Raw genomic sequence first — 26,316 nt, 5'->3', positions numbered from 1 at the left:
AATGGGGCGCTGTAAACAGCCCCCGCAGTGGGAGGAAGAGAAAAATAACCCTGTCCTGTGATCTGCATCCAGGGCTGCGAGCCCATGCTCCACGGGGGGGACAGGTGGGGAGGGGGCCCTGGGGCAAATCACCCTTCTGCAGGGCATCTTTGGCAGTGTTATTAGGCAATAATGGTCTCAATTTTGTACATATGTATCGATGTGATCCTCTCTTTTCCCTCCCCGTGGCTGCTCTTGACAGGTATGTGACCAGAGGTGCCTCGTAGCGCTGCTGCGCGGTGCTGTGGGGGCGTGGGAGAGGAATAACATATTCAGACCCAGCGATTAGCTTAGGTCAAAGCGTTAAGTGGTCTCGGAGACTTTTCTTGTTAAGCCAATGCACTTCCCGTTTTTTTCTCCTCCTTTCACTTTGCCCCCAAAGTTACAGGCTGAGCCTGTAGGAATTGTGTTTGAGTGCCTAATTCCCTCAAAATCTTCAAAGGCAGTTAATCAGCCAGTGAAATTCAGGGGGAAATAGGCACTCCTCTTTTCTTAGTCAATGGGGACATTTGGGCAGTGCCTCAAGGCCAGGGCACACTTCAGAGCTTTGCTGAAGTTGCTCTCGTGACCCGGCGACCCGTTGCAAATGAGAATTTTTTAAATTAGTAATTAAACAGTTTGAAAAGTAAGGTTCATGAATCACAGAATGCTCTTCGTTCATTACTTGACGAGTGCAATTTAGCTTTAATTACGTACAACGCTTCCTTGCGTACTAGTAAATGTTCTGTAGTCTATTTAGTGACTGTCAGAAAATCTTAGCAAGTCCCACGGGTGCAGTTGGATGGTTTTCCCCATTTGTGTGCGGAGGAATAAGGCAGCAGATTTTTTCTTCTTGTGGAGAGGGAGCAGGGAAGGGGGAAATGATGATGATGTGTTGCTGAGCATCAATTTGCGCAGGATTTTCTGTCCAGCACCCCTGGTCCCTGCGCTGCTCTGAAGCTGTATTTCCTGGCACTGTTTAAATAGGTGAACCGAGGCAAGCTCTTCCATGTGGCACTGAGAATTAAGAAGCCCCAGGGCAGTAAGGATGTAAAGGGAAGGCACGGATGGTTTCTCCTCACAGGTGGTGGTTACGCATCGAGGTTCTAGCATGGGGTTGTGGTGGGGTGGCCGCGTTCCTTGCAGATGGATGTGCTGCGGCCGCAGGCACCTGGGCTCTTTCTCTCTCTTCCCCGAGTAGCTCTCCTGCTGTTTCTTGGTGCATTTGGCCTTGAGGACTGCTTTTCATGCTGCCTTTCCCTCCCATCCCTGTTCCCATTAACTTGGGCGAACAATGAAGTAAATGAGGCAGGAGGTAGCAGGTTTGGCTGCTGTACGGCGGCACACAGCAGGTGTGGTGGGAAATGTGTGCATGAAAGTGTCAGCTACAGCGTTCAGCGTTGCCACCTTAGGAGCACGGGAGTCCTCCCTCGGGCTTCATTGTTGGTCTCCATTTAGAAGGCGCTATTATGAACAGCTTAGCTCCTCCGTGTGATTTGTTTCTCGAGGTGACTTGTTCAATGGGATGCCAGTAAGTTGTTCTTTATTTACATTAATGCATGTCATTAGTCTCTAATGGACCATGAAGTCAAGAGGTGGCCCGGTCTGTCGTGAAATAATTGCACTCTAAAGAAATCTGAAGCAAATGATTGATTGTGTCTTGCACACGCACACACAGAGCTATCAGTCTGTCCACAACAAAATGCAGAGCATTTTGCTGCTGCTTTGACACAATGAAACTTCTGTGGGGGGAGAGTGCTGCGACTTCATAGTAAAACAGTAATTGTCTGTGTTGTATAGTCCGTCTTCCCAGACATTACACTGAGTGCCACTTATTATGCATCATTGGGAAAAATGCTTATTATGATCAAGTGAAATCATCGCTGGCTGCAGAGGTGTGATTTGCTGAGGCTGGTTTCTTCCTTTGGACAATGAAACTTCTGAATGGGAAAGCAGAGGAGTTTTAACCCAGGTTTGCACAGCAGATTGTGTGGTGTGGGGGACAGGGGATGGGATTTGCCACTTGTTTATGTTCCCAGTGTTGATATAAAGTTCCCTTAAAATCTATTATTAAGCTGACATCCCTGTTACACGTGTACTTACAGGTCCTCTGCAACCAATGCAGAGTCAACAGCTTTTTTCCAAAATGGGATTTTCCTCTGCTGTCCTTTATAGTGAGGTAATTGGAAGTTACCAGAGAATTAAGAGCCAGATAAGCCATATTGCTATTTTGTTGTGTTGACCCAAGTAAAAGTGGAAGGCTTGGGCATTTTGTTTTGGTTTTCCCCATGTTCTGTAATTGTCCTAATCTTTTCTGATGTTCTGAACAGTCTAAAAATCCACACGGAGCCTTGTATAATGGCTTTTAAAAAAAGGTTTTTATCTTTTTCTTGACCCATCAGCTTAAGAACTGCCTGCTTTTTAATGGATTTTCTCCCTCACTAAATTGAATGGATCGTCCCTCATTATCATTTAAATAGAAGCCTCACTCCCTGTGAACATGGAAAATTTGAATGTGGTAGTAGAGCTGTGATAATTTGAAATATTCGGAAAGTGGGGGCAAGGAGGGGGAGCAGGCGGCAGAGTGCAGAATTGCTGAATGTAATTGTCATGGATTCTCAATTTTGTTGCCACAAGATGGGAAAATAGACTAATAATTGTCTTCCAACCCTAGTAGAATAGTTGCCCTAGTTAGCTGAAGCTAACACTCTAATTGTCATGGGGGCACAGAGATGAATGAGGATGTATGCAGGGCACAGCCAGGGCTAAATTGAGTGATATACTAAGGCAAAGAGCAAATTGGCAATTATTGGCCCAGCTGAAAAGGTTGGCAGGTGTGCTGCTTTCTCACGAGCCCTTAGGGGGAAATTGGAAATATAAAATATCGACCATAAATACTCACTGATTAGGAAATATGTTGCAAGAGGTGCTGGCCACTTAAGAGTCAAAACTCTCCTTTTCAAGGGATTGACTTCAGCTGTACAAAAAAAAAAATCAGCAAGCTCTGCTTCTAAGTTGTTCAGAGCTTTTCTTCTTATCTCCCATCCCCCAGGCTATCTTTTCTAATTTGCCATCATGCTGTCCTTGTATGTTTGTTTGTTTTTCTTTAAACGTAATAAACAGAAAGCAGTCTTTTAGGAAATGCAGAGATTTCCCTCTCTCTAAATGTTCTTTGATAAGTGTTTAGCATATTGTATAGGCTAGATATAAAATTCTCTCTCTGGTAGATGAATACAAAATAATTTCTGTGATTTCTGATTCAGACAGTTCACTGTGATCTGCCTTTCTTTGTGTGCCATCACAGTCTCTATCTCCCCCTTCCCTCCTACTTTCTATACCATGCTTTGCCTCCCGGGGCAGGGGGATTAAAGCAGCGGCAGGGTACAAAGCCGCAGGTCCATTACGTGTGCCTAAGGCTGAAGTACCTTGCCAGGAGCATGATCAAAAGAGCCTCTGAAGTGAGAATCGGACCACAGTTGCACCACAGGTCCACGCTTATCCACTTTACAAACTGTGAGACGTGTGGGATGCCTGGTCTTGACTCTAGGCAGGGCGCAGCACAACGGAAGAGCTCAGTGTGTTTAACACTGGGAAAAGCTCAGTGCAGTAGTAAGGGATGCTACTGGGGGTGGTGCTCTGGAGGAGTTTTTCAGAAGGCCTGGGATAGCAAAATGCTGTCCGCAAACTCTTTGGGGCAGATCCTGTCCATTGTTTCCTACAGGTAACACACTGGAACCTGATTCCTGGTCAGAAGAGCAGAATAAGCAATCTAGAGCTTGGTGAAATATAGGATAGTTTTAAGACTCCTCATCAAACCACGAGTCTTGGGAAACTGGTTTCAATTTACACATAAGGACTATGAAACCTTTCAAGTCACTTTCTTCTGGAAGAGAAAATTAATGTCCCTACAGCGTGCTATCTACTTTTAGCTTTGTGTCCCGCAAAATGCTGAATGCTCGCATTCCGCTGCAGCTGAAATTACGAGCAAAGTTATAACGACTTACACGAAGGCTTTGGGTGGTAAAGCATAGCTTGGAAGAGAGTCTGGAGGAGGCTTTGGGAATTGGGTCCAAAGGGTGATGGCTTGAAAGGGAGCAGCACTTGCAGACGTTCTGTGCATTCACTGAATGAATCACAGAATCGCAGAATGGTTGGAAGGGACCCCTGAAGGCCATCCAGTCTGACCCACATTTAGGAAGGGTGAGGTCTTTTCATACTGCTCCTGGCTGAGTGACTGTGTGCAGAAATGGCTTGTGTGTTTCTGGTCAGCGGCCGTTTTTCTTCTGTTCTCTGTGGCCATCAGTTCTAGAAATCTGAGTTTCCTCTTCTGGTTGGAAGCTGGTTTGGGTTCTGTAGCTTATCAAGCCAGTTAGAGATGTTTAGAGCTTGTGTAGTTTGATATCTTACTGAACGGTTTTTGCAGTATTTCTGGGGGGAATAATGCCCCTTGTTTATCCCACATAATAAAATAAGTGAGTTACGGAAGGAACGCATTCAAGTTCTGCATGACATCCAAAATCATTCATCATGTATTGTGGTTATCGTGTCAGGTCCTGGTTTCTAATCCAAGTGAACATCAGATGCATTCTGTGACCTTTGCCAAGTCAATTGCACTCATTGTATTAACAGACAAGGGTGTGAATATAGAAATAAATTGCATTAAGAGCCTTCTTGTTAAGGTCTGGGATATCTTCTGTCCTTGGCCCTTTTTGCCCTCCTCCCCACTTACCCGTCTCATCTCAAGGCAGACAGGTTTTATAAGAGATATGCCTGGAAAGGCAGTACCGGATCTCTCCGGTGCTCAAAGCTAAACTATTACTCTGGTGTTAAATGTTCTGTAAGTGACCAAGTGGACCGGTAAACATCCGAGCTTCCTCCTGTCTGAGTCTGATCACCCAGCTGGGGCAATTGAGAAATAGTGGAAGAAAGATGCAGCTAAGGTGAGTTTTCATCCGGAACAAACATTACAAAATGTAATTTGAAAATTTGTTCTTCCCATATTGTTATAAGTTCTTTCCATATTAGTAATTATAATGCTAGCCAAACAAATCAGGCACATGGTATATGATGAGCCTGGGCCTGTGATTGAGCAAGGAAAAATCAGTTGCAAAATGGGAGTCAGGAAATATGTTTCAGTTCCCTCCTCTGCTGAGGACTCCTTGGGTAACACTGGACATGTCTAAGTCTTTCTCTGCCTTGTTTTTCACACTGACATGGGGATGATAATAATAATAGTGCTAGGAGGCTCTTTTGGGGGCTGTCCTTTGTCCAAATGAATAGCTATTTGCCCAAAACAGCTATTTCAACAGCTGAGATTGTAGAGTTGCTCAATGTATTCTTGGTGTCAGCCAACACAAGTGGCACATATCAGAAAAGCTGAAATGAACTCCTGACATTTCTGGAATATGCTAATTTAGGCATTGTAGCCAAAGAGGAAGGAATTGAATACCAAAAACCAGCTGATTTTGTGGTCACGCTGCCATCACCTGCTTTTTATCTAATCCCTCTATGGTTAGTTCATATATCAAGGATGTAAAAGATCCAAGTTAAAGTCTCTCCGACCCACTGAGAGTGTGGAATTGGCTCGAGGTGTCCTGTTACCTTGATGTTACTGGATTCCGAAGCCTTTCTTACCGTCTTTCCAGTTCAATAAATAACCCAGTGGCTTTAAGAAACTGAACAGAGAGCATCTTGATTTGTTTTGCATCATGTGAGCAGTGGAAGGCCATGCTTTTGTTTATACAAGGGAAATAACTCTTCCCATCAGTTTAATAGACAATCCTGGGAAACCTCCTGAAGGTTATTGGTGAGATTTTGTCATGATTTTCTTTTCTAAACTGCAATCATGGTGTTGATAACGAATAAAGGAAGAGATCTTTTAAATAAAATTGCAGTGCAACTCAAACTCTCAAGGACGTTGCGGGGATAGTTCAGTTTTTCAGCAGTAGGATTTTGTCTTCGCTGCCAGGAAGGTGTATTCTTTTACAGCCAGTGTAATTAACATGAGAGCTATCCCAGGGTAGAAATAATTCACTCTGTGACATAACTGAAATGTCTTGTCTGTGCTGTCTGGTTTTGTTTTTAACCTTGGGCTTAAAAGGAACCAAAAATCTTTAGCTGTAAAAGAGCACATCATCTGCAAAATATTATAAGCCATTTATCTTTATGCACAAATGCCATCTAGCACTGTAGTTCCACTTATGCGTCATTAAACGCACAGACCACACTCATTTTGCCCCTAACTAGGAACAGTCTCCCTTAGAAACTCAGGGCATTCCAGACAGCACTGAAAGAGCCCCGGGAGTCACGAAAGCCAGAGCTCCAGCCTGGCACAGAGGGCCCTGGCCTCCCCGACGTCTGCTGGGGATCGCGCCCCGTGGTGGGAGCAGCCTCCGCGAGCTCGGCACGGCAGCGGGAGGTATGGGCACGGTGCTGTCCCCTCGCCCCCAGCGACTCGGCACTGAGTTTTGGAGATCCAAAGGCGTTTGGAAACGCGGGACGTGGCAGCTCTTCCTGCGGGCAGTTGGCCACATGGGGTCACGATGCTCTGTCTTGGAATTGCGTCTTTGGCTGCATCTCTCCTGCCCGTGGTGCCTTCCTCCGACCGGTTTGGGACAGCTGTAACTGAGCCTGCGGTGGTGCCTGGGTTAAAGCAGCGACAGATGGGTTGGGTTGGGGTTTTGGTCAGGGGTGAGCCAAAGCTACCCGTTGGTGCTGGTCAGTGCGGCACTAGCACATGCGTTTAGCTGGGTACCCTGGTGACCATACCCTGCTGTTTGAGCTGCTTTTAGAGGAGGGATATAATGACCAGAATAGTGAATAAACTATTTTGAGAGCAAGGGCTTTATGATAATGCTCCAGGAAAGTGTCCCTGTCCTGTAGGTGAGAGCCTCCACGTGAGGCATTGCAGCTGAAGGCTTGCTCCAGTTACTGCTCCTGCCAGACAAGCTCTCATTCACCACCAAAGAGTTTGTTTGAAGTTTGGGTAGATGCCAAGTTAAACTTCCACTAAGACTTCTTATATTTGCAGCCACTATTGATTACTTTCCTCGTTATTTGATGTGGATATTGAGACATATGGATTGAACTATTTTTATATCAGCTCCAAAAGATATTCTCCTTAGGAACATCCATCACAGCTGCATGCAAACTGTTCTGCTCTGGCTCTCCTAGCTGCTGTTAGTTGGGGCTCTCAAGGTTTCCACATGTGGCAGCTCGCTATGGAGTCTCCCAAGGAGCCCGCAGTGCTCCTCGCTAACCGAGAGCGCAATAGCGGTCTGTTAGATGTGCAGAAACATGCCTGCAAACAGCTCTGCAGAGTGTGGGGCATGGCTGTACATAAAGCTAATTGTTGGAAAGGATTCTACAAGTTGAATCCAAAGCGTTCACCAGTCACTAACTTTACACATGCAATAAAAATTCTGAGGGGATAAAAAAAAAAAAAAAAAAAAACACTTTTTCCACCTGATTTCCAGGAAATTTAATGTTAAAACTTGTAAAGGAGAAAGAAGTTCTTAGCTGTGAAAAATGCCAGTGTAAATTGCCATTCAGTTTTAATTATTTCTGATGTAACGCTGTATTCAGAATGTATTTATTCTTTTCTGCTCAGTGGTTTTAAATCAGTGGTCTACAGATTCCTGGGGTTCTTGGACAGCCTGGGATGCCTGAAAGTTATCTAAGAAAAGCAGGTCGTTGTTAGCTTGTTTGAACTTGTCAGCCAAGAGTCTGCTCCATCCCGGGAAAATTCTTTGGAGGGTCCACAAGTCTCCGAGATTGAAAATAACTGTGGTAGAGTGAGACTCCTCGGAGGGGCTGTTTCCCCAGAGAGCAGCTTTTAACAGAACCTCCTGTTTCTGTTTTTGGTTATTATTTCCGATTTGCTAGACTTTGTTGATCTTTGTTAAAAACAACTTGAGTGAGGGGAAGAAGGGGAAATGCTGTCTTTTCTCCTTTCCTCCCCCCATCTCTCAGAGCAGGTAACTCACCCCCTTCTCATTTCTGCGTGCACTTCAGGTGAACTGCCTGCTCAAGCTATCACAAGTGTCAGAACAGGTAATTGTATTCAGCTGTTCGGTGTACTTATGTAGATAGCAGGATATTGTTATTAACCTTTTTTCTATACAAGGCTGAATCCCATGAGTGTTTTGTTTTCTTAATGTATTCAGGAGGAGGGATAGGTTCATCTTAGTTTCTCAAAAAGAAATAAATGCCACTGCCCTTCATTTCACCAGTCTGTAGCCTTATTTCTGGGCAGTTTTCATTAAAGAGGTTTATAAATATCTCCCTATCTTCTTGCAGCATTTGGAGGCAGAGGCCAAAGCAATGTGTAATGTGCAAAAGGCCGAAAGTTAAACCCTGGACGCACCCGCCTCAGACTTGCCCGTGAGAGCTGCCCTTTTCCTACAGAGCAGAGATCCTGCAGCAGGACAGCGGTGTGGGCACCGTGTGCCAGGCCAGGGGATGGGCACTGGCACCCGGGCCCACGTTAGCTGCAGCTGTGTGGACGCACAGCTTGCCTTCCTCCAGGCACGCTGCTCCCCGTGCCAGGCAGGCAGGCTGGGGGTAAGGCTGCTGGGAGCCCCCGTCCCGCAGCAGAACACTCACCTGGTTGTAGAGCATTGATGTTGTGTCTTCTGCACCTCAGAAACATCCCTGCATGGGCGCTTGGCTGGCAAAGTGCTTCTCTGGTGCCTGGGGCAGTTCCAAGGCACAGAGCACAGGCTGGGGGACAGAAGAATTGAGTCTTCCGCTGAGCGCAGGAGTCTGGAAGGGTTTCTGGGTGTATCTGGGTTATCTTCTGATCAAAAGGTTTGGAAATGGTAGTAGGGAGGTTCTGTTATCTTACTGGTGGAAAATTGCAAGTGTTTGCAGTAGTCCACAGTCTGTTTTAATCAATCTTTTGGGGGTTCTGTGCTGTTTTGGTGATTTAGTAACATGGCAACACCTGGCACTGCTGCAAAAAGACAAACAGTCCTCGAGACCAGCCTGCAGCGTTTCAGTATTTTTGTTTAGGCTTTGGTACCCACTAGAACATCAGTCTTGGAAATGGGGCTGCTAAGGCTCCCTGAATCCTGTTTAATGAAGTCACGTAGCAAGGGCATCGCGATTGTAAATCAAGCTTGGAAATTGGCTTGCAGAGTATGGGTCATGTGCTGCAGCTCCCTCCTTGTCATATGCCACCACTGTTCCAGGCTCCTTTCTACTTTCCAAAAAGAAGGCACAGAGCAGCAGCTGCGGATAGAGGTGGAATTCATTTAGCTGCTTTGAGAAAGCCACTGCCAGCAAAAAACAGTGGCTCAACAGTCTTGGGTTGTAGTGAGGGGAAAGAGATCCAAGTGACTGGAGATGGTATAATAAAAAGGAAAAGAACCAAATGATCTGGCAGCCTGTGAAAGAGGTAAGGATGTGGTAGAGAAAGGAGCAGGAGGAGCTGGAATGAAGAGCAGAAGTAAACAATATAATTTAACTTATTCAAAAGGGACAGAATGCTTATTAAAGCTCTGAGAGATGATAAATTAGTGCTCTGGTGCTATTGTTGTCTCGGATAGAGTTGTCATATGGTAATACTGCAGCGATGAAGGCTGGAGGCTCCTGAATTCATAGGAGGGGAGTGGAAAGTGGGGTGTATGGTTACATGATGGAGAGTTGGAGCTGGTGAGGGAAAATGTGCAGCCTGATTCAGGAGAGCATCCTTGTACCTGCGTGCCGTTCGTGGAAGCTGCTGTTACATACTGAAGAGGGCCAGTGAAAACACGTACTTCAGTGCATCCTTGAGTCGCTGTTTCTATGAAGATGTATCCCACTCTGAGAGCTTTTACCTTAGTTGGAAGGCACTGTCGAAGCTCTGCTGTAGTTTATGAAACCCTTGTCTGAAATAGCCCTGGAGCCCTCACCTGGAAATGCTCTTTTGCTGTTACTCCTGTGGCAGCACTCAGAATGTCAGAAGATAATTGGAGGCGCTCTGGTGGTGAAGTTTTCCCCTAAGGAATACTGGGCTGGGGGAGGGAATCTCAAAATGATCTTATCTTACATTACACAGAATCTCTTGCATTACTTACTGTGGCATATTGTTTCCTCCCACAGAGTTCTGCTCAATCGCTTTCAGGAAGAGGCTACTCCGTAAGTCATTTTACAGCTAATTCTTTCACTTCTGTTGATGTTGATTGCAGAGGTTTACATTACCTATTGCATATCCACTGACACGAAAGAAATGCGGAACGTAAAAAATAGGCTTAGAGAAGAGGCTTGTCATGTACATGGCAAGGGACAGCTCTGAGATGAGAGCATTTGGAGTCTGGGGGCTCCTTGAGTTTAATTTTATGCCTATAGGGAGGGGTTTCTGGTTGTTTTATGGTGCATTTGTGCTAGATAGCCATCTCCTGAGAACTAAAAGACGTGAGAGGGGAGTTTTCAGCACCGATGGGAGATGTTTCCCTCCTCTCCTCTCTCTCTCAGCCCTGCATAGGTTGTCATTTGTGCATTAAATACAAAAATGAAAGTGAAAATTACTGCACTTTAAGAAGAATTGTGACCCTCACCAGTCTGAACAAAAAGTCAATACTCACTTGTTTACAAGCTCTGAGTTACAAGACATTGTAGCAGAAAAAAATGCCTTGTTTTCAGAGGACGGCGTTGCTGGTCCCAGGTATAAGTGCTGTAGGGCTGGTGGTGCAGGGCCAGGGCACATCTACGTGCGTATACAGTGCAGTAGTGATGTTGAATTGACCGTTTCTGTTCACATGTACCTTATTTGTGTGTACAGTAATGACATTTCCTCACGTAGAGATGGTATAGTTATTTATTTGGGTACCTTTGCTGCTCAGTGGTCCAAAAAGGCAGGCACATAGATGTTATTGCATGTATTAATAAAGAAATAGGAGAGGGTGTGAGTGGCTTAGTAATGTCAACACGAAAATTCCTGGAATCACACTATGTGTGCCTCATAAGGAATGTATGCCATGTAGATATCCATTATGGTATCCTGGTTGTTCAGCCAATGCATCATGTATTCCCTCATTGCTAGTGCGAAGGCTGTAGGTAAAGGTGTTTGCTCATCTTGTATGCAAATCTGAACGAGAACGTCTACATGCAGTTAGCAGTTCCTGCCTACACTGATGGACAGTAATTGCTTTTTTCATGACCTTTGCCATGATAAAGTTTTGCCTTCTAGCCGCACGGTCTAAAACTCTTACCAAGAGCTATAGCAGTTCACTTTCCATCAATCAAAATGAGTACGTTTTATATCCTTTAGGAAGCTGATGAGAGAACTGGTACACATTTTTTCATTATAATCACATGAATTATTTTCTTTAAATAATTTGTTTGGAGATGTTTGATGGAACCTACCTGGTTTGAGGTCCTACCTGGTGCTGTGTGCACAGAGAATTAATTAATTGCTAGGCAGTTCACAACTTATATTCTGATTTCATGGCAACAAGGTTTCACGTTATTCTATGTATTATCAGAAATACATAATACAAAGCTAGGCACATTTAAATCACAAATGTTTTTAAAAATAACATGACTTGAAAAGTCTTATGGTATTGTGAATGTTGTCACAAATCTTTAGACAGTAATGACACGTGTCTCCTAAGTATCCTTCTGTAAAGCTTTCCAGCATCCCAGGTGAGTATCGTTACTTAATTCACCGAGTGATGAGGAACATTTGCTCTAGGACAGGGGTTTAAATCTGTACTTGCAGACCAGTTGCGTGCTGCTCCCCCTGTACACGAACAGCTGGATTCACCTAAGCTTCTAAAGGCAGATGCTGTATCTTCTTTTTGTCTGTAAAATGCCATGCATGCCAGTGGCAGCACATGAATAATAATGAATCATCTTCACAGGTTTCACGACTGAGGGCATGGTTTGGGAATGAAGCAGTTTCCCACTGGCTATAATATAGGTTTCAAAATCTTAATGGAAAAAGGCCAAAGAGTTCTTTTTAGAGTCTCTAGGCCAGTAAATCACAGGACTGTTTTCCACCATCACTGAAGGTTAAGAAATTTACTTCTGTCTCTGAGATAAATTATTTTGAGAAGATTTCTAGCTCCTTCTCTGTGCATGTTTGGGGACAAGTTTCTTTTATTTAGCCAACCCCTAACCTGTGAAGGGAGGTAAGAGCTTTCTATGCGCCAAGGCAGTATTTTGAGATCCCGAGCAGTGTGAGCTGGGGTTGCTTTTCCTTTTGGGTTGTCATTTTCCCTATTAAATTGCCTTCTGCCTCACCAGCTACCAGCTGTTGAGGCTGACCATTTCCCTTAAGGCTCCAACGCTGCTCCAAATTGATTCAGCATAAGGCAGACACTATCACTTCCAGCACTGCCAGACCTCGCTGGCCCAAACCTGTGCTGGAAGCGGATTCTCCCAGGTGGCAGAGATGTTCAGACCACCAATTCAAGAAGACTGGCCCCAAACCAGGGGTTGTCCGTAATATCCTGTAACAGTTTTCATTTTCTCGTGAAAGCAGCTGTATATGAAACACTAAGTCAGTATTTGGCTCTGCCCCTGTTTACATCGAATAGGTTGTTTGCCAGACATGGTGAAAGCATGTTAAGAAGTAGTGCTAGCAGGAGGCACGGTGGAGACACCGTTTCCTGTACTTGCCTGATACCCTCCTGATATCTGTGCACGGCTTGTGTCGTTGAAGACTGTCACTTGCCAAATGATGATATATATCGTTACTCTGTGAAGTGCTTGTACCGGCTTTCATAAGCAGCTGTTTAAATACCACAAACTATTTTGTGCGTGTTCATTTTTAATTAGCTTGCTTCAAATCTGCACGCTTCACCATTAGCTTCCTTCAGCTGTCCTTGCAGACCAGGTTGGTTTTAGAAACACTGGTAAATAAAAAAAAAAAGAACATTTTAAGGAAATGCCCATTTGCAGAAAGAGTACTTCGAACCTCTTGTGTGAAAAGTCTCAGTCTAAGGCTTCAGTCATCCAGTTGGGCTGCAGAGGACAAGCCAGGCAAGGCCTGCCTGTGTGCTCAGCTCAGGTTGGCACCGCCTGCCGCGGCAAACTGGGGTCCGGGAGCTGAAGTTAAGAAAATTAAATAGAAGGCTCTGCATACTAGCTCCTGAGTGCTGAATGTTCCAACAGCTTCATTGATTTCAGGCTTCCCACGGAGCCTAAATAACCGAAATCCTGGTGTCGCTGAAGTTAACAGAGACCTCTGGCTAACTTCAGCTGCACGTAGATTTCATTTCCACATTTGAAAATCGTGGCCTCCAAAGCGGTGCTAACAGTGACTTGGTGTGTAGTTCCACAGCTTGTCTGAGGAGGTCACAGGCAAAATTTCTTACAAACCAATTTCCCAAAATAAGGTTTTGAAAGACACATAGTTTGACATGGATAACATGAGACGTATCTGTGTCTGCACTGTTTCTGCAGGCTCCTTATCTCATCAGCAGCATGTGATCCATGTCCTTATCTTACTGAATGTATACTTCCGCTGTGCTGAGAAACAGAATGCTAGTTTGTTTATGGAGGTTAATATCTTATTCCCTTTATGACTTGATTGTTACATACATGCGATAAACTACTCTAGCCATTTGTCACACTTCCTGCACACACAAATGAGATGAGTGATTTCAGTCAGACAGGTCTGGCTGTGTACTCTGAGCAGACAAAACAGATTGGCTTTTTGGTAACAGTATGAGAGGCCTGTCTATCTGGAAAGGCACTGATTTGTTGAAAAATAAATGTAAAATTAGAAATTGGCTACATATTGAGGTTTCAGTAGGTATCACTGAAGTTGCTCCGTGGACCATTTTTCAAATTTCTGATAGCTAAGTCAATTAAAGACCTAACATACTTAGAAAGTAGTTACAACGAACATAAAATCAGTACTTACAGTTTGTTATTAATGGCTAAAAACTTGCAGTTGTTTATAACATTGGACTCATCATATAGACAAACGCAAGCTGCAGTTGAACGTGACTCACTTCTGCAGAGTGTAGTAAAGGAAGGAATCAGGAATATGTGGTAGCTTAAAAAATAAACAAAAAACCTTTTCCAATAAATTATGCAGTTTATTTATAGAACATCTGTGCAGCTGTTCCTCTTCTGAAATGGAAGGGTCTAAAATGCAGGAGAGAATAAACTTGAAAGCATATGGCAAATGGGTAGGCAGTGAACCAACCTGTCTGAGTGTACCTGGGAACAAAAGTGCAGGAGGATGAGATGTCTCTGTTTTGTTTTTCTTGTTCTTGAAAGATTTTTATTTTTCGTAAAAACAGTAACACACACTTGGCAACAGCGGCAGCTGATTTTTATTCTGAGCTCCTGTAAAATATCAGAGTCTTTGCAGCCCAGTTGAATCCCTGGCAGCTCATCAAATTCTGTTGATTTTACATCTTCCTTGTTGAGCACCAGAAACAGGCATCTCCAATAACTCAGACGAGCTCATGGGTGTCAAGAAATTTGCAAAAAGTCCCAAAGGCCTGCAGAGCTGAGCGGGGCGTCCAGAGCCAGGTCAATGCTACTTGCACCACGCAACCCGCTTGCTTTCTGCCTTGGGAGGCAGCCCAGGAACAAGCATCTCTGCGCTTGGAGCACCCTGAACCCTGCTGCGCCACCCGCCTGTGGCTGCAGCCTGCTGTGGCTTCCCAGCTGTTAGTGATGATCTTTGTGGCCTTGCAGGATTCTCTCACTGAATCACGTATCAGTGCTGTGTGCTTGGTGGGGCTGGACGGGGTGCTGTCACCAAACGGAGCTGCCCAGGACCACCTTCACCTGCTCACAGCTCCTTAGCTGGTGCCATGGGCACGTGTGCTGGGAGTTGTCGCCTGGCTGGCAGCATGGAGGTGGTCTCTAGAGCAGCAGGCGCAGTGGGAAGGGGGACAGGTATGAGAGACTGCAAAGTGCTAGGTAATCATCAGCCTTGAGCTGTTGACTGTTTGCAGGTTTATATACCCTCATATACCCCGTAAAGCTCTTTTCACGGCCTGTTTTAATTTTGCCCCAGCTCAGTGCAGCTCTGTGAAACCCTGACGCAGATGGTCCCCGCTAAGGAGGCAGCTCCCACGCCAGAAGCCCTCGGTGCACGCACAGGCAGGTTCAGCGTTTTGGCGTAATGGTTACACGAGCGTGCGGAAGCTCGTGCTGGTCCGCAGCGCTGCGCTGGTCTGCCCGGTGCTTCGAGGATGCTCTTGTGCTCTCAGGCTGGGGACAGATTTAGAAAAACACCTTCAGTGGCTTCTTTGTCATAAACAGCTCAGCTCAACGCCACAGGTGACGGTTATATACCTTGCCACTTCTGTGATTGAGAATCTGGCATCCTGAGAGAGATCCATTTCTGCACGAAGATCAGCAAAAGGATTGCACTGAAGCATGTATTGCTTCTGCTTGGGAATTCTTCTGTGGTTCAGCTCGTGAGTGTGGAAATGTGCTCAGTGACCAGAGGCAAACCTGACTTGTAACTAATGGGGTTCCTCCACTTGCTGATCTGTCATACGCTAATGAAAAATCTCTCCTCTGTAGGTAGGTAAAATTTTGTAGCTGGGCTGGAAAAATCATTGTATTTTAGGACCTTTGATAAATTAGCATTTTTCCTTGCCAAAAATCAATATTGGAAACAGGGCTCTTGTTATGAATCTAAAACTCCTTGAGCTGGAGCCAAAGTTAAATGATAAAAAAAAAAAAAAAAAGTGAATTTAATTTGCATTTCCTACAATAGCGTGCCTGTGGGCTGGCAAAATGAGCAAGATTTTCTGGACAGGATTTATGAATAAAGGAGTAATCATTCCAAAATAAGTATCAATCTTGTTTTGCCATGATGCCAAGTATAAAAAAAAGGACTGTAATTGTCTTCCTCTTCTGGACAAGAAGAAGAATGGCAGATATGTTCCCTTCAGGTGAAGCAGTGCTCTGTCTTCTTTGAAGGCAGGTACTCAGAAAGAGAAAAGAGGAAGGGACTGTGATAAAGCAATGTGGTCTGTAAGAGCAATGGCAGTGCAGAGGATGAGAAATAGAAAAGTAACAATATATAATGGAAATTGTTGAAGGAGGTCTCTCTGTGAGATAGCTAGGATTTTGGAGAGCCAGGAACGTAATTGTGGGTGTCAGTCCAAAACGTCTGCTGCAGTTCTTTGCATGTGTTCCTAAATAGCCTCACTTCACAAGAACTCTCCCCATGTTTGAGTTCACCCAGACAAGCCGAGTTTACTGAATAAATACTCCAAGTTTGTTTGTTCTGAGCGCCGAGTGCTGTGTGAGATAGGGCCGGGCTGCTGTAAGCCAGCCAAGGAGCTGGCCCCTTGACTTTGGAGTCTCTCCCATAACCCGTGAGCTCCAGTGCTGTTGAGTAATGAGGGCATATATTATTCCAGATTTGTGGGAGCTCTTGAGGGTTTTTGAAATGTCCTATGAAAAGCGTAAGCAGAAGTACAAACATAAATGAACTGCATACTTCAGCTTTACAAATACTGGAGCCCATGAACATCCTTACAACACATTTTCCTTTAGAAGTTCCCTTTTCTGAAAATCTGTTTCTTCTTAGAAGACTTCTGCTTTTAATTAGGATGAAAAGTCCCATAAATTTTCACTCATCTCCTCAGCCATAAATAAGCACAAAGGGCCCTCTCTGGCTAAGTTTGTCTGCCCGAACCCGTGGCGCTGCAGAGGGCGGCCTCGGAGCTGCCCCAGCAGTGCTCCGGCAGCAGCAGTGCCCTTTGTCCCTGCGGCACCAGCAGCGTGGGGCGATGCCGATTTCCATGAACCCCCCAGCTGCAGGCGAGCTGCAGCCGCCAGACACTGGGAGCCCCTGGGAGCCCCTCGAGGGAAGGGGCAGATGACTTCTGTGTGATTTTTGCCCACGTTCTTAATCTTCCCAGCCATTGCTCCCAGTCTGGCTGGGGGCACTGTGGGGGATCCCGTGGCTAATCTGTCTAGAAAGATGCTGTTGTTATACAAATGCAGCCCCTGAAATTCCCTGTGCTTCTCAGCTTTCGGGGCAGGATAACCTCACTGTCAATGGCCTTGCACGCTGAAATGAAGAGTTGTCCAAAATCCATCTTGAATTCACCAGCCTGGAAAGGATTACACCCTTCTGGAGAGGAAAGGCAAAGGATTTTGAGAATATCTGGTCTTTATTTCTGGACCTTTTTGATTAAGACTCTCCTGAGGCAGTTGTGTCATATATGAGCTATAGCTTTCCTTGTATGTTAGGGCAGGGTATTTGCTTGTCTGAGTGGTTTTCACATCCTTATTTGTTCTCCCAACTCTTTCCTTACGAGCCTTTGCCTTGTTTTACCTTTCTTTTCTTTCCATTTACCAAAATCAACAAAAAGATGATTAAAACAGGCGGTTGATTAGAATCAGGGCTACTTACCAGATGAATACAATGAGCAGGGGATGAGTGTGGAGCCTCTCCGGGGAGAGAGGTTGTTTCTGATCTTCTGTAGTTCTCTGTTAGTCCTGTGCAGTGACAACTGGCGGTGCTAGGGCGTTGTGCCTGGAGAAGGGGTTAAAATAGCCAACTTCTGAGGGCTGCGTGAGCGTGCTGGAGTTTGCTGTGCTGGGTGCTGTGGTGTGTTCCTCGGAGGAAATTCATGTGGCAGGCGAGTTCACGCTTTCTTGTTTTATCTCATATCTCAATATGCCCTTGCAGAAACCTACACCCAAAACCACGGAGTGTAAGAGGAGCAGCAGAGGAAATAACAGTGACATTAACTCGCAGTGCTATTGTAGAAATGAGACAAATGATGTTTTGTTGACCTTAATAGTAAATGAACAAGAGAGAACAAGGAAAAGGGATTGAGTGAGTCTATTGGCATTAGAGAACGCTGTCTTCTTTGTGCATTGTAGGATTTAAAATATTTAATTGTGCAGTTCTGTGGAATAACCTTTTGCCCTTGTGCTCAGGGACTGATTTCTAATATGTCCCCAAATGGTTTTACCTGTGTTGAACTGCAGGGAAATAAGGAGGTCTGCAGAGGGTCGGGTATTTGGATTGATGATAAAACTAGCTGCTGTATACCTGCCGTGCAAGGAGGGTTTCCTGTAGGTTGGTGGTCTTCACTCAGTTTCAGCACATGCATTTCTTTCTTGCCGCCTCCTTCTTTCAACTGGGATTTGTTATTAAAGGTTAAAGACTTTAAAGGTTAACTTTGCCAGTGTCAGAAAACAAAGATGCAGCTTTAATTTAACAGAACAGATACAATCCTAAGGCAGATCTCATGCCACAGAATGGTTTTAGTAGCATATTGAAGGTGTGGTGGCTCTGCTGTGAAAACTGCACATGGGGGGAGATCTGTTGTATACTGCAGGTTGAGGTTTCACTCCTTCTCACTTCATGTTTCAGCCTGGCTGCAATATACCAGGCTGCTAAGACATAAATATAGTGGGGAACTTAGCTGCGTGCAGCAGAAAGGCAGCGCTCCCCCATTTGGGAGGGGTGAAAAGAGAGGAATGGCACCGTGCTTGCTCCTGTAGGAAGGACAGCCAGCCAGGGGAGGAGCCCAGAGAGCAGTTTGGCTCCTGCTGCAAGACTCAAATCGTTGCTGGAAAGACTGGACTTCTCATCTGCTGTGCTAGAAGAGGAGCACTCAGATGGAAGCCCTACTCAGCCGTGTGAAATGTTTCCTGCATGGTGTCAGGGCTTTCACTTCCCATCGTGTTAGCATTTCAGCTTTGCAGTTCCTCGTTGTTGATCCCAGCCCCAGTCACCATGACTTGCTGGTGACATTTTAGAAAGTGAAATAACACCCAGGTGCCCTTTCTCCTTCTTATGGCAAATAAATAAACGAAACCGTAGGAGGCTTGATGTAGAACCTGAAGACAGCCAGGGAATGCAGCTCAAGGGGGGAAATGTAGGCAAATCCATAGCGTGCAGCCCATGTGCGAGATGAATTGCGCTGGGGTGGGAGACCTTTGCAGTACTGTTTGGTAAGAGGTAAGCCAAGTACTCTTTCTTATCGGGAGGCTATTCATTTGAGCAAACGGCGTTGTGGAGGCAGGGGTGTAATTCAGAAGTCCAGTGGTTGATATACCCCAAAGCTGGTCATTGTAAGTCTTGTTTTAAAACCTGCTGGTTGATGAGACTAATGTTACAAGAGAAGATGTAAACTTCCAGTTCAAAATGCCCGATGTTCAGCTTAGTTGCAGCTGATTGTAGCTGTTCTTTCATTTTTCAGCTCATCACAGGTCAGGAACTCAAAGGCACAGAGGCTGAATGGAAGTGTTCATCGCTCTGAGCCCTGCTTTGTTTTTGTGGGAATTGTCTGCTCCTGTAGCACTTTGTTTCATCACTTTTTAAAGTTTGGTTTACTAACCTGCTCTTGGAACAGACACGAGCACCAAAGCTACTTTTTAATTAGCCCTGTGGCCCATCCGGTGTGTATGTGCTAGCGTCTTGGCTGCACAATGTATTTCCAGTGAAAAGGAGCAGTCTGCCATAGAGTCTTGTAACCTTGAGGTCAGTTTTGAGCTCAAAATTGCTTTTGATTATGGTGTTAGTATGTGTCTCAAAAAAAAAAAAAACAGCAAGCACTCGGGGTCCTTACGTGGTGCAGCTGAGTTACACTCAAATAATACCACATCTTGATTTTAAAGGAATTAACCACTTTATTTAAGGATTCTTTCCTCATACAGTAACGTACTACCAATTGTGAATATTCAGAGTTTTGCAACCAGAACAGAGGAAAGATTAACACACTGTTACATCATAATAGACACGTCTGCAGTGGTTTCTACAGGAATGTAGCCTGATTCATACCTTGTCTGTCTGCGTTTTATCTCTGTGTGGTATGATGGGTAAGACTTGCTCTTTGTGTGCCTGAACACTTACGGCCTAGACCTGTAGTATCCTGAGGAATTTTCTGGTCTGATTAATTTGCCATGTGTTTTTCAGAAAGCCTCATTGCCGGTCTTCAAGAAACATGATAGGACTGTGTGGTTGTTAGGTGTTTGCAAACCTCAGTCAATCTTTTTAGATTGATACTTTGCTGCCTGTAAATAAAAACAAGTTTGGGGTTTGATTCAGAAGCTATGGGGTGTGGTTCTTACGTTTTCTGGGCATGGTTGGACTTGATGTTGGGACAGTTCCTGGTACCCTTGCAATCAACTGACCCGAACGCGAAGATTTTGGGCCCTGTGGTAGTGATCAGGGTACTGTGAAGGATGGTACAGACTGCATAGCATGTGGTTTTAATTCAGGCACCATCGCACTCAGACCAGTCAGTAATTACCAAGGGGAAAAAATTGTAACATCGAGGTGGGTGAAGCGTACATCGGTTTTAACAGGTTGATGAACCAGTGCTGTCAACTTCAGTGGTTAACAGCTCTGTTTTGTCACATATCACTTATACTCTACAAAGAGCCAGAGGTAAGCAAGTCAAAACATAATTGTTGTCTGCAGGGTTTCACCCTACCTCCCATAAGCTTTAATACTACTTCTCTTCAAAATAATTCTTGGTGATTTTCATGTATCATCAGGTCCTTCTGATGGCTATGAGAACTCCAGAAGTGATCTCCCGATGAGTCACCAAAGCCACGCATGTGCCCTCTTTTTGTGTCCTGGTTAAGAACGCCAAATTAAGCCAGTGGAAGAAATTTCTTGCTGACTTCACTAGGTGAGGGCTGACCTTCACACTGCAGGCAGCAGGATGAACAGCTGAGACATTACATGTAGCAGGCTACTTACATTGTAAGCAACCAAAGATTCAGAATTTGTTCTCAGAAAGCACTCATGTTTAAAAGGTTCTTCTCTGTAAGCATTTTTCATAGCAAGATACAAGCAGGTGTTGACACAACCATAGTTGTAAGGCTCGTGATCAAAGTTAGATCAAACCTCCTCTTCCAGCCTGCAGGACAAATTTTCCGCACAGTATTCGCACCATTCTTCCAAAGCTGCTCAATAGCATCTAGGCCAAGCAGCAGACTGGCTTACGAGGACAAGGGCTTGAAGCATGAAGATCAGGATATGACAATGAAGAAGCCTGGGGCCAGTAAGCTCTGTGTAACTGGCAGGCGTTGAGCTGGGATGGGTGGAGGGTGGTCACAGATTTGTTTAAAGCATCTTTCCCTACCCCTCAGGACTCGCTGTTCTCTGAAGAGCCCTGGTTTGCATCACTTCTAATGAGCCAGGGAAGAGGGCAGGAGAGGGTAATGAATAGTCCCTAGAAAAGAGGAGCCAGTAATACACGCCACATGATGACCCAGTCAGCCTATTTCACTGCAGCCAGTTTCCTGCCGAAGATTCATTTCGAAGAGATTGTGAGAGCACTCAAACAGGAAGCTGCAACTTCACCAAACGGTTTCGGTATCAGTGTGTTATCTGTGGTCATTCCCCTCTACAGCTTGCGGCGAGCTTCTGGTTAGCAGAGAAAGACACTTTGAGCTGAGCTGGCATCAGTTCCCACCTACTTAATCAGTTAAGTTGTGAGCCGTGCGGTTAACTCGAGTCCCCTGGTTGTCTTGTGGATTGCCAGTGACAGGAAGGTGGAGATGCATTGAGTGGTTTAGACAGGAATAGCTTGGTTATCTGATGGTCACCCCAGAGACTGATAAAATTATGTGAGCTCTTTTCTGAGAAGACATCAAAAAAGCAGAAACTGTTGTCTGCAACCACCTGAAGAGTTTACAACGTCAAGGGAAATTTTGCTTATCTTAAAAGCCTCAAAACTGTTAAGCTGTCTTCACTGCAGACCACAGCGGTGCCTCAGACTCTTGATGCACGGGATGAGACTAAAAGAGCCCCTCACGTGCAAAGCTGTAAAATCATATTGAGGAAATGATAGAGATCAAATCTTCAAAAACTACTTGGGCACTTCAAATTGGAGGTGAACAACTTGAAACAGATGAGAGGAAGCAGTCTTTTCTGAGGGAACACCCCCCATGTTTTTGGAAGACTTGGTCTCTCTGAGGCTCTCCCATTGCCAGGAGTTTGGGCACGCCAAGCAGTGAGTGACTCCGCAAAGCACAGCTGCCTGATGAGCCTGGACTAGCGAGAAGCCAAAGCGGTGGTGGCAGTGACACGGGCTTGCAAAGGTTAGGACAGGAAAGGTGGTCGTATTCTCAGGACCACTTAGGGCACCTGATTTGTTTTCCTTGTATATTTGCTGAGCAAACTGCAGGGTTACGATGGACAAGCTTCAGAGAGAGACCTGGGGCTAATGAGGCTTTAAATTAGTACTTTAAATGTGTCCTTGGGCAGGCTGTTCTGAACCTCAGGCAGAGGTGCTCGCTGCTGCTGCATGTTGAGGTACACGGATGGAAAGTGTGCTACTGAATGGCACATGTTCGTAAGGGCATGCGTCTGCATACAGGGCCTGTGGGATGCTTTTGTCTGCTTGTGCTGCGTGGCTCAGAGTCTTTCAGTGGCAACCGTAACAATCAGCGCATTTTTGACTCAAAGCTATTTCCTTCCCTGGTGCAGATTGTCTGGTATGCATAACGTGTTAATTTAACAAAGCAGTTCTTTTGATACAGCTTTAATTTTTTAACAACAGCTCGGAGGCAATGATGTACAGATTATATAGTGTCAGTTTCCCAATTAAAGTTTTACAGGAAAATACTCTGGTTTAGCTTTAAGCATGTGTTGAATTCTTCCTTGCGGCACTTGTGCAAATGAAAACTGTGCTATTGCAAAGCATCCATTTGAAACCTTGAAATATTTATTGCAGCTGCATTGAATACTGAAGCAGGAATCTTCCTGTAGGCTTGTTGATGTCTGTCATACGCATATATTTTGTAATTAAATGTCTGGAAGTGAGTGTGTATGTGTGTGCGGTTGGTTCTTGTGCTCTAGGTTTTTGCAGGTTTTGTTGTTGTTGAGCTGCTTTTCCTTAGAGAAGTTTTTAACACGTCCCCTTTAAGATTTCCTATGAAATCTTAGCCAAGGCAAGGCCACATCTTTGAAGTGTAACGTAGTAAAAATGAGGCTCCTGTTAATTGTTGTGCAAAATGTTGAGGAGGTGACTAAACTGCTGCCCTTACTTGAATGTCAGGCCTTGTGAAGATCATCCCCTGGCATAACGTGCCCGTTCGGAGGATGTGGGATGAAGAGCACCTGAAGGGACTAGGAGGATATATTTTATTCTTAAAGCATTACCTACAGTTTGAATAATTACATGTATCTATTATTTTGAATGTCATTTTCTCTTTCCCCTTCTTTCTCCAAGCCCTTTGTCTTAGATTGTATCAGGTCAGCGACTTCTCCTGTTTCTTTCACCTGGAACCAACAGGGACTGGCCGTGTCCAAAATTGTCTGCCGGTCTAGGAGAGCCTGCAACCCAGGGGATGTGACTGTGTGGAGTGTAAGCTGAAACTGGTCAGGCAAAGCATCATAGGGCTGGTATTAGAGGGGACCAGGCGTCATCAGCTCCAGCAGCTGCTGGAAAGCTGCAAGAGGCAAAGGCCTGGTGGCACCTCCCTCCGTGGGGGCACCAGCCACTGCTCACCCCGACATGGAGCATGTCCCAGCTCAGAAGTCTCACCCTCCTGGAGGCTGGGTGACAACCAGAACTGAACTGGAGAGTCAGATAGCTAACGGAGGTTAGCCTGCAGCCTGTGGTAGCATTAGCTGTTGCCCAGATCTGCAAAGAAACATAAAGATCTTTGCAAATGCATCTAAATCTAGCCATTAATGGGATTTTGAAAGAGGGAAGGTGCAGCTGCTTTTACTGGATAGCGAGTGTGATCTCTGAGCCTGCGACGAGCCAGCAGCCGGTGGCAGGGGCTTCAGAGCATGCTGCACGTCTGAAATGCTCTCTGCTGCCCAAGTGCCAAGGAAACCACCTGCCCGCTCTGAAACCAAATGCTGCAGCCTCATGTGTTTAGCACTTCCCTTGTTTTTTTCTAATTCTTTTTATTTCCAGCCGATCTCTTTGGATTAGCCCTACTGCTAGATAATTACAGCTTTCATATTCACATCTTTTTCTCAAGCTTGGCTGCATTATTTTTGGGCATCTATTTAAGACTTTATTATTTTTTTAAAACATATTGTGTCCTTATTTGCATATTTGTATTTCAGAACAAACAAACAATGTCTCACAGTACATCTTTGTTCAAGTATTTTTCTTAACAAACGGAACTTTTTCAGGCATGCCAGAATCAGCTTCATTATATAAATCCTATTTAAGGATCCTACTTGGAGCGTGGAGGGGAGGGATTTAAAGGGGCGATTTCCACAAACGCTTTGTCTGGTGCCAGATGAGAAGGTAGGGTGACAATTGTTTAATATTTCAAGGAAAGATAAGAGATGACAGCAGGTCCCTGGGGGACTGGCCTTTCTGTCTGTCTGTCAGTCTTGCCAGAGTTTCTTCTTAACTTCGCTATGTTGTGTCCTTCATCCGATACTGAAACAGAGACCGAGGACCTCAATGGAAGGGCAGAAAGCCTGGGGAGCTGGGCCAGGTCTGCAGGATGAGGGGCATTGTATAGAAAGCCTTAGTAGGCACTAACTAAACAAGATGAACACACAAACCTTTCTGTTGCTGCAGTATGATGGGCTCTTGATACATAAATGAAAAAAAATAGGCATTTATGTGGGAAATAAAAGCCAAGGCATTCATTATCAAAGCCAAAAGAAATTGATTCTGCAGCAGTATTTTGTTCCAGTGACTCTATTTGTGTAATGTCCGATGATTGATGTAAAGTTAATCATTTTATCTGAAGGATGTTAGCGCAAGCTGACAATTAGTGTCTGCATCGCTGATTGGCTTCACGGTGGTTGGCACGGAGAACAAAAGTAGGGACAGCATAGCCTGACAGGTCCCACTTCATCCACAGACTTGGTAGGTTTAAAGTATCTCGGGGGAAGGGAGAACAGCAAATCTGGGGATTTTGGAAAGAGTTCCTATTGATTTCCTCAGCTGAATGATGGCCGCTGAGCTGTTGGGTTGGCAGGAGTGGTATGATAGTTGCCTTTCAGAAATAAATGCTAAAATCTGAGTGTTCTGGTAAATATAAAGGAAATGATTTCTTCAAAAGATTCCAGTAACACTGCTGGGCTGAATGAGAAAAATGGTGGAAGTTGTTTTAGGCAGTGTAGTTTAAATGAAGTATGCGAGTTGAAACATGCAAGAAGAGGTATGCAAATGAACTTCAGATGAATCTGGTGGTTAGCAAGAAAGGCTTTGGCATGTTTTTAACTAAAGTGTCTGTGCGTTACCCATCTTGTTGGCCTAAAGTGCTATGACACATCGTGCACCGCTGACTAACGCTTTAAAGTTTCTGCTCAGGTGGTTGGGTCAGCAATCAAAACGGGCTCGTTGGGAAGATCAAAGAGGAGGGCAGGTTCTCAAAAGAGAAAGAAAAATTAGAAGGGCAGTTTGCAGTTTCACATTAATTTTCTTCATTGCTATAGTGGACAGCCAGGGAAAGCGAGGAGAAGACGATTGCATGAAGGGGTTGAGTAATGCCAAAATGTGCAGGAACAAAGTGGCAGCAGGTCTGCCTGCCAGCTCTTTGTTGTGGGGTGCAGGGGCAGGCAGGGTGGATCTCAGAGGCATGGCAAGAGGTTCGGCCTCTGAACAATGCATTTGGCACCTAATGGTTTTATCCAGAGCTTTTATGGGGCAAGGGCTGATCTGAGTGGTGTTTTTTTTTCCAGAGTTGTTTTACTGGAGGAGTGGAGTGTGAAAGAAAGATCCTCAATAGGACTAGTTTCTGCTTCGTGCTGCGGATGCTTTACACCCAATCTGATCAAAACCTTATCTCTGATCCGTCTTTGCCTTGAGCAAACATCCTTGTGTGTATTCTATTCAGGTAGCTCTTTACCTCGCTGGCCTTGGACAATGAGGGGGAGAACAGTAGGCTTTTTTCATCTCTGTGACAGCAGTGGAAAAGTGGAAAGTTGCAAGAATCCCATGAGAGCCCAGCACACAGAGGCAGAGGGGCTTTGCAGGCTAAACAGGACCACAACGTGGCTGTGGCTTGTGGTTTTACTGAGTGTGGTGTTTTTCACTCAGCAGACCTTCTCAAGTTGATTGATTTTGTCAGAATTTGCTTTAAAAGAAATGAGTTCTTATCAGTGGTAGTGAAACCTAAGGCAAACATGTCATTGAAAATAAGCTTACAACGGCTTGATCAAGATCTCATGAATTGAGATTTTTAGATATTGAAAAGTGTTCAATTGCTGCAGAGCTGGAAGCACATGTAGGAAGGAGACGTAATTAAAGCTGCATTGTGAGGAGCCAGATTCAGAGCTTCATGCAGCCTTACTGGTGGCATTTTCTGATTTCAGACTTGTAATGTGCTTTTAATAATGTTGTGCTTCAATTTGGTCAGAACGGGTTGCCCTTTTACCCAGACCTCCTTCATAATGGAAGGTTTGTCACTTACGGAGTCCAGCTAGTG

The 26,316-nt window shown here is 44.9% G+C and overlaps 1 protein-coding gene across 21 annotated transcripts in view; it reads left to right on the top strand.

The window, feature by feature from the left end:
• FBRSL1 (fibrosin like 1) overlaps window positions 1–26,316 on the top strand; it is a 514,295-nt gene that overhangs the window by 225,114 nt on the left and 262,865 nt on the right. For 17 of the 21 annotated variants that reach the window (XM_035340842.1, XM_035340837.1, XM_035340848.1 and 14 more), the window contains one exon: window positions 10,102–10,137. The exons of the other annotated variants lie outside the window; for them this stretch is intronic. In XM_035340842.1, the coding sequence (XP_035196733.1) occupies window positions 10,102–10,137 (36 nt within the window). The remainder of the gene's footprint in view (window positions 1–10,101; window positions 10,138–26,316) is intronic. 21 annotated transcript variants of the gene reach the window in all.

Source organism: Oxyura jamaicensis, chromosome 15 (genome assembly GCF_011077185.1).
Source record: "Oxyura jamaicensis isolate SHBP4307 breed ruddy duck chromosome 15, BPBGC_Ojam_1.0, whole genome shotgun sequence".
Lineage (NCBI taxonomy): Eukaryota > Metazoa > Chordata > Aves > Anseriformes > Anatidae > Oxyura > Oxyura jamaicensis.
Note: the sequence above shows the minus strand (reverse complement) of the source record. Positions and strands in the feature narration are given on the sequence as shown.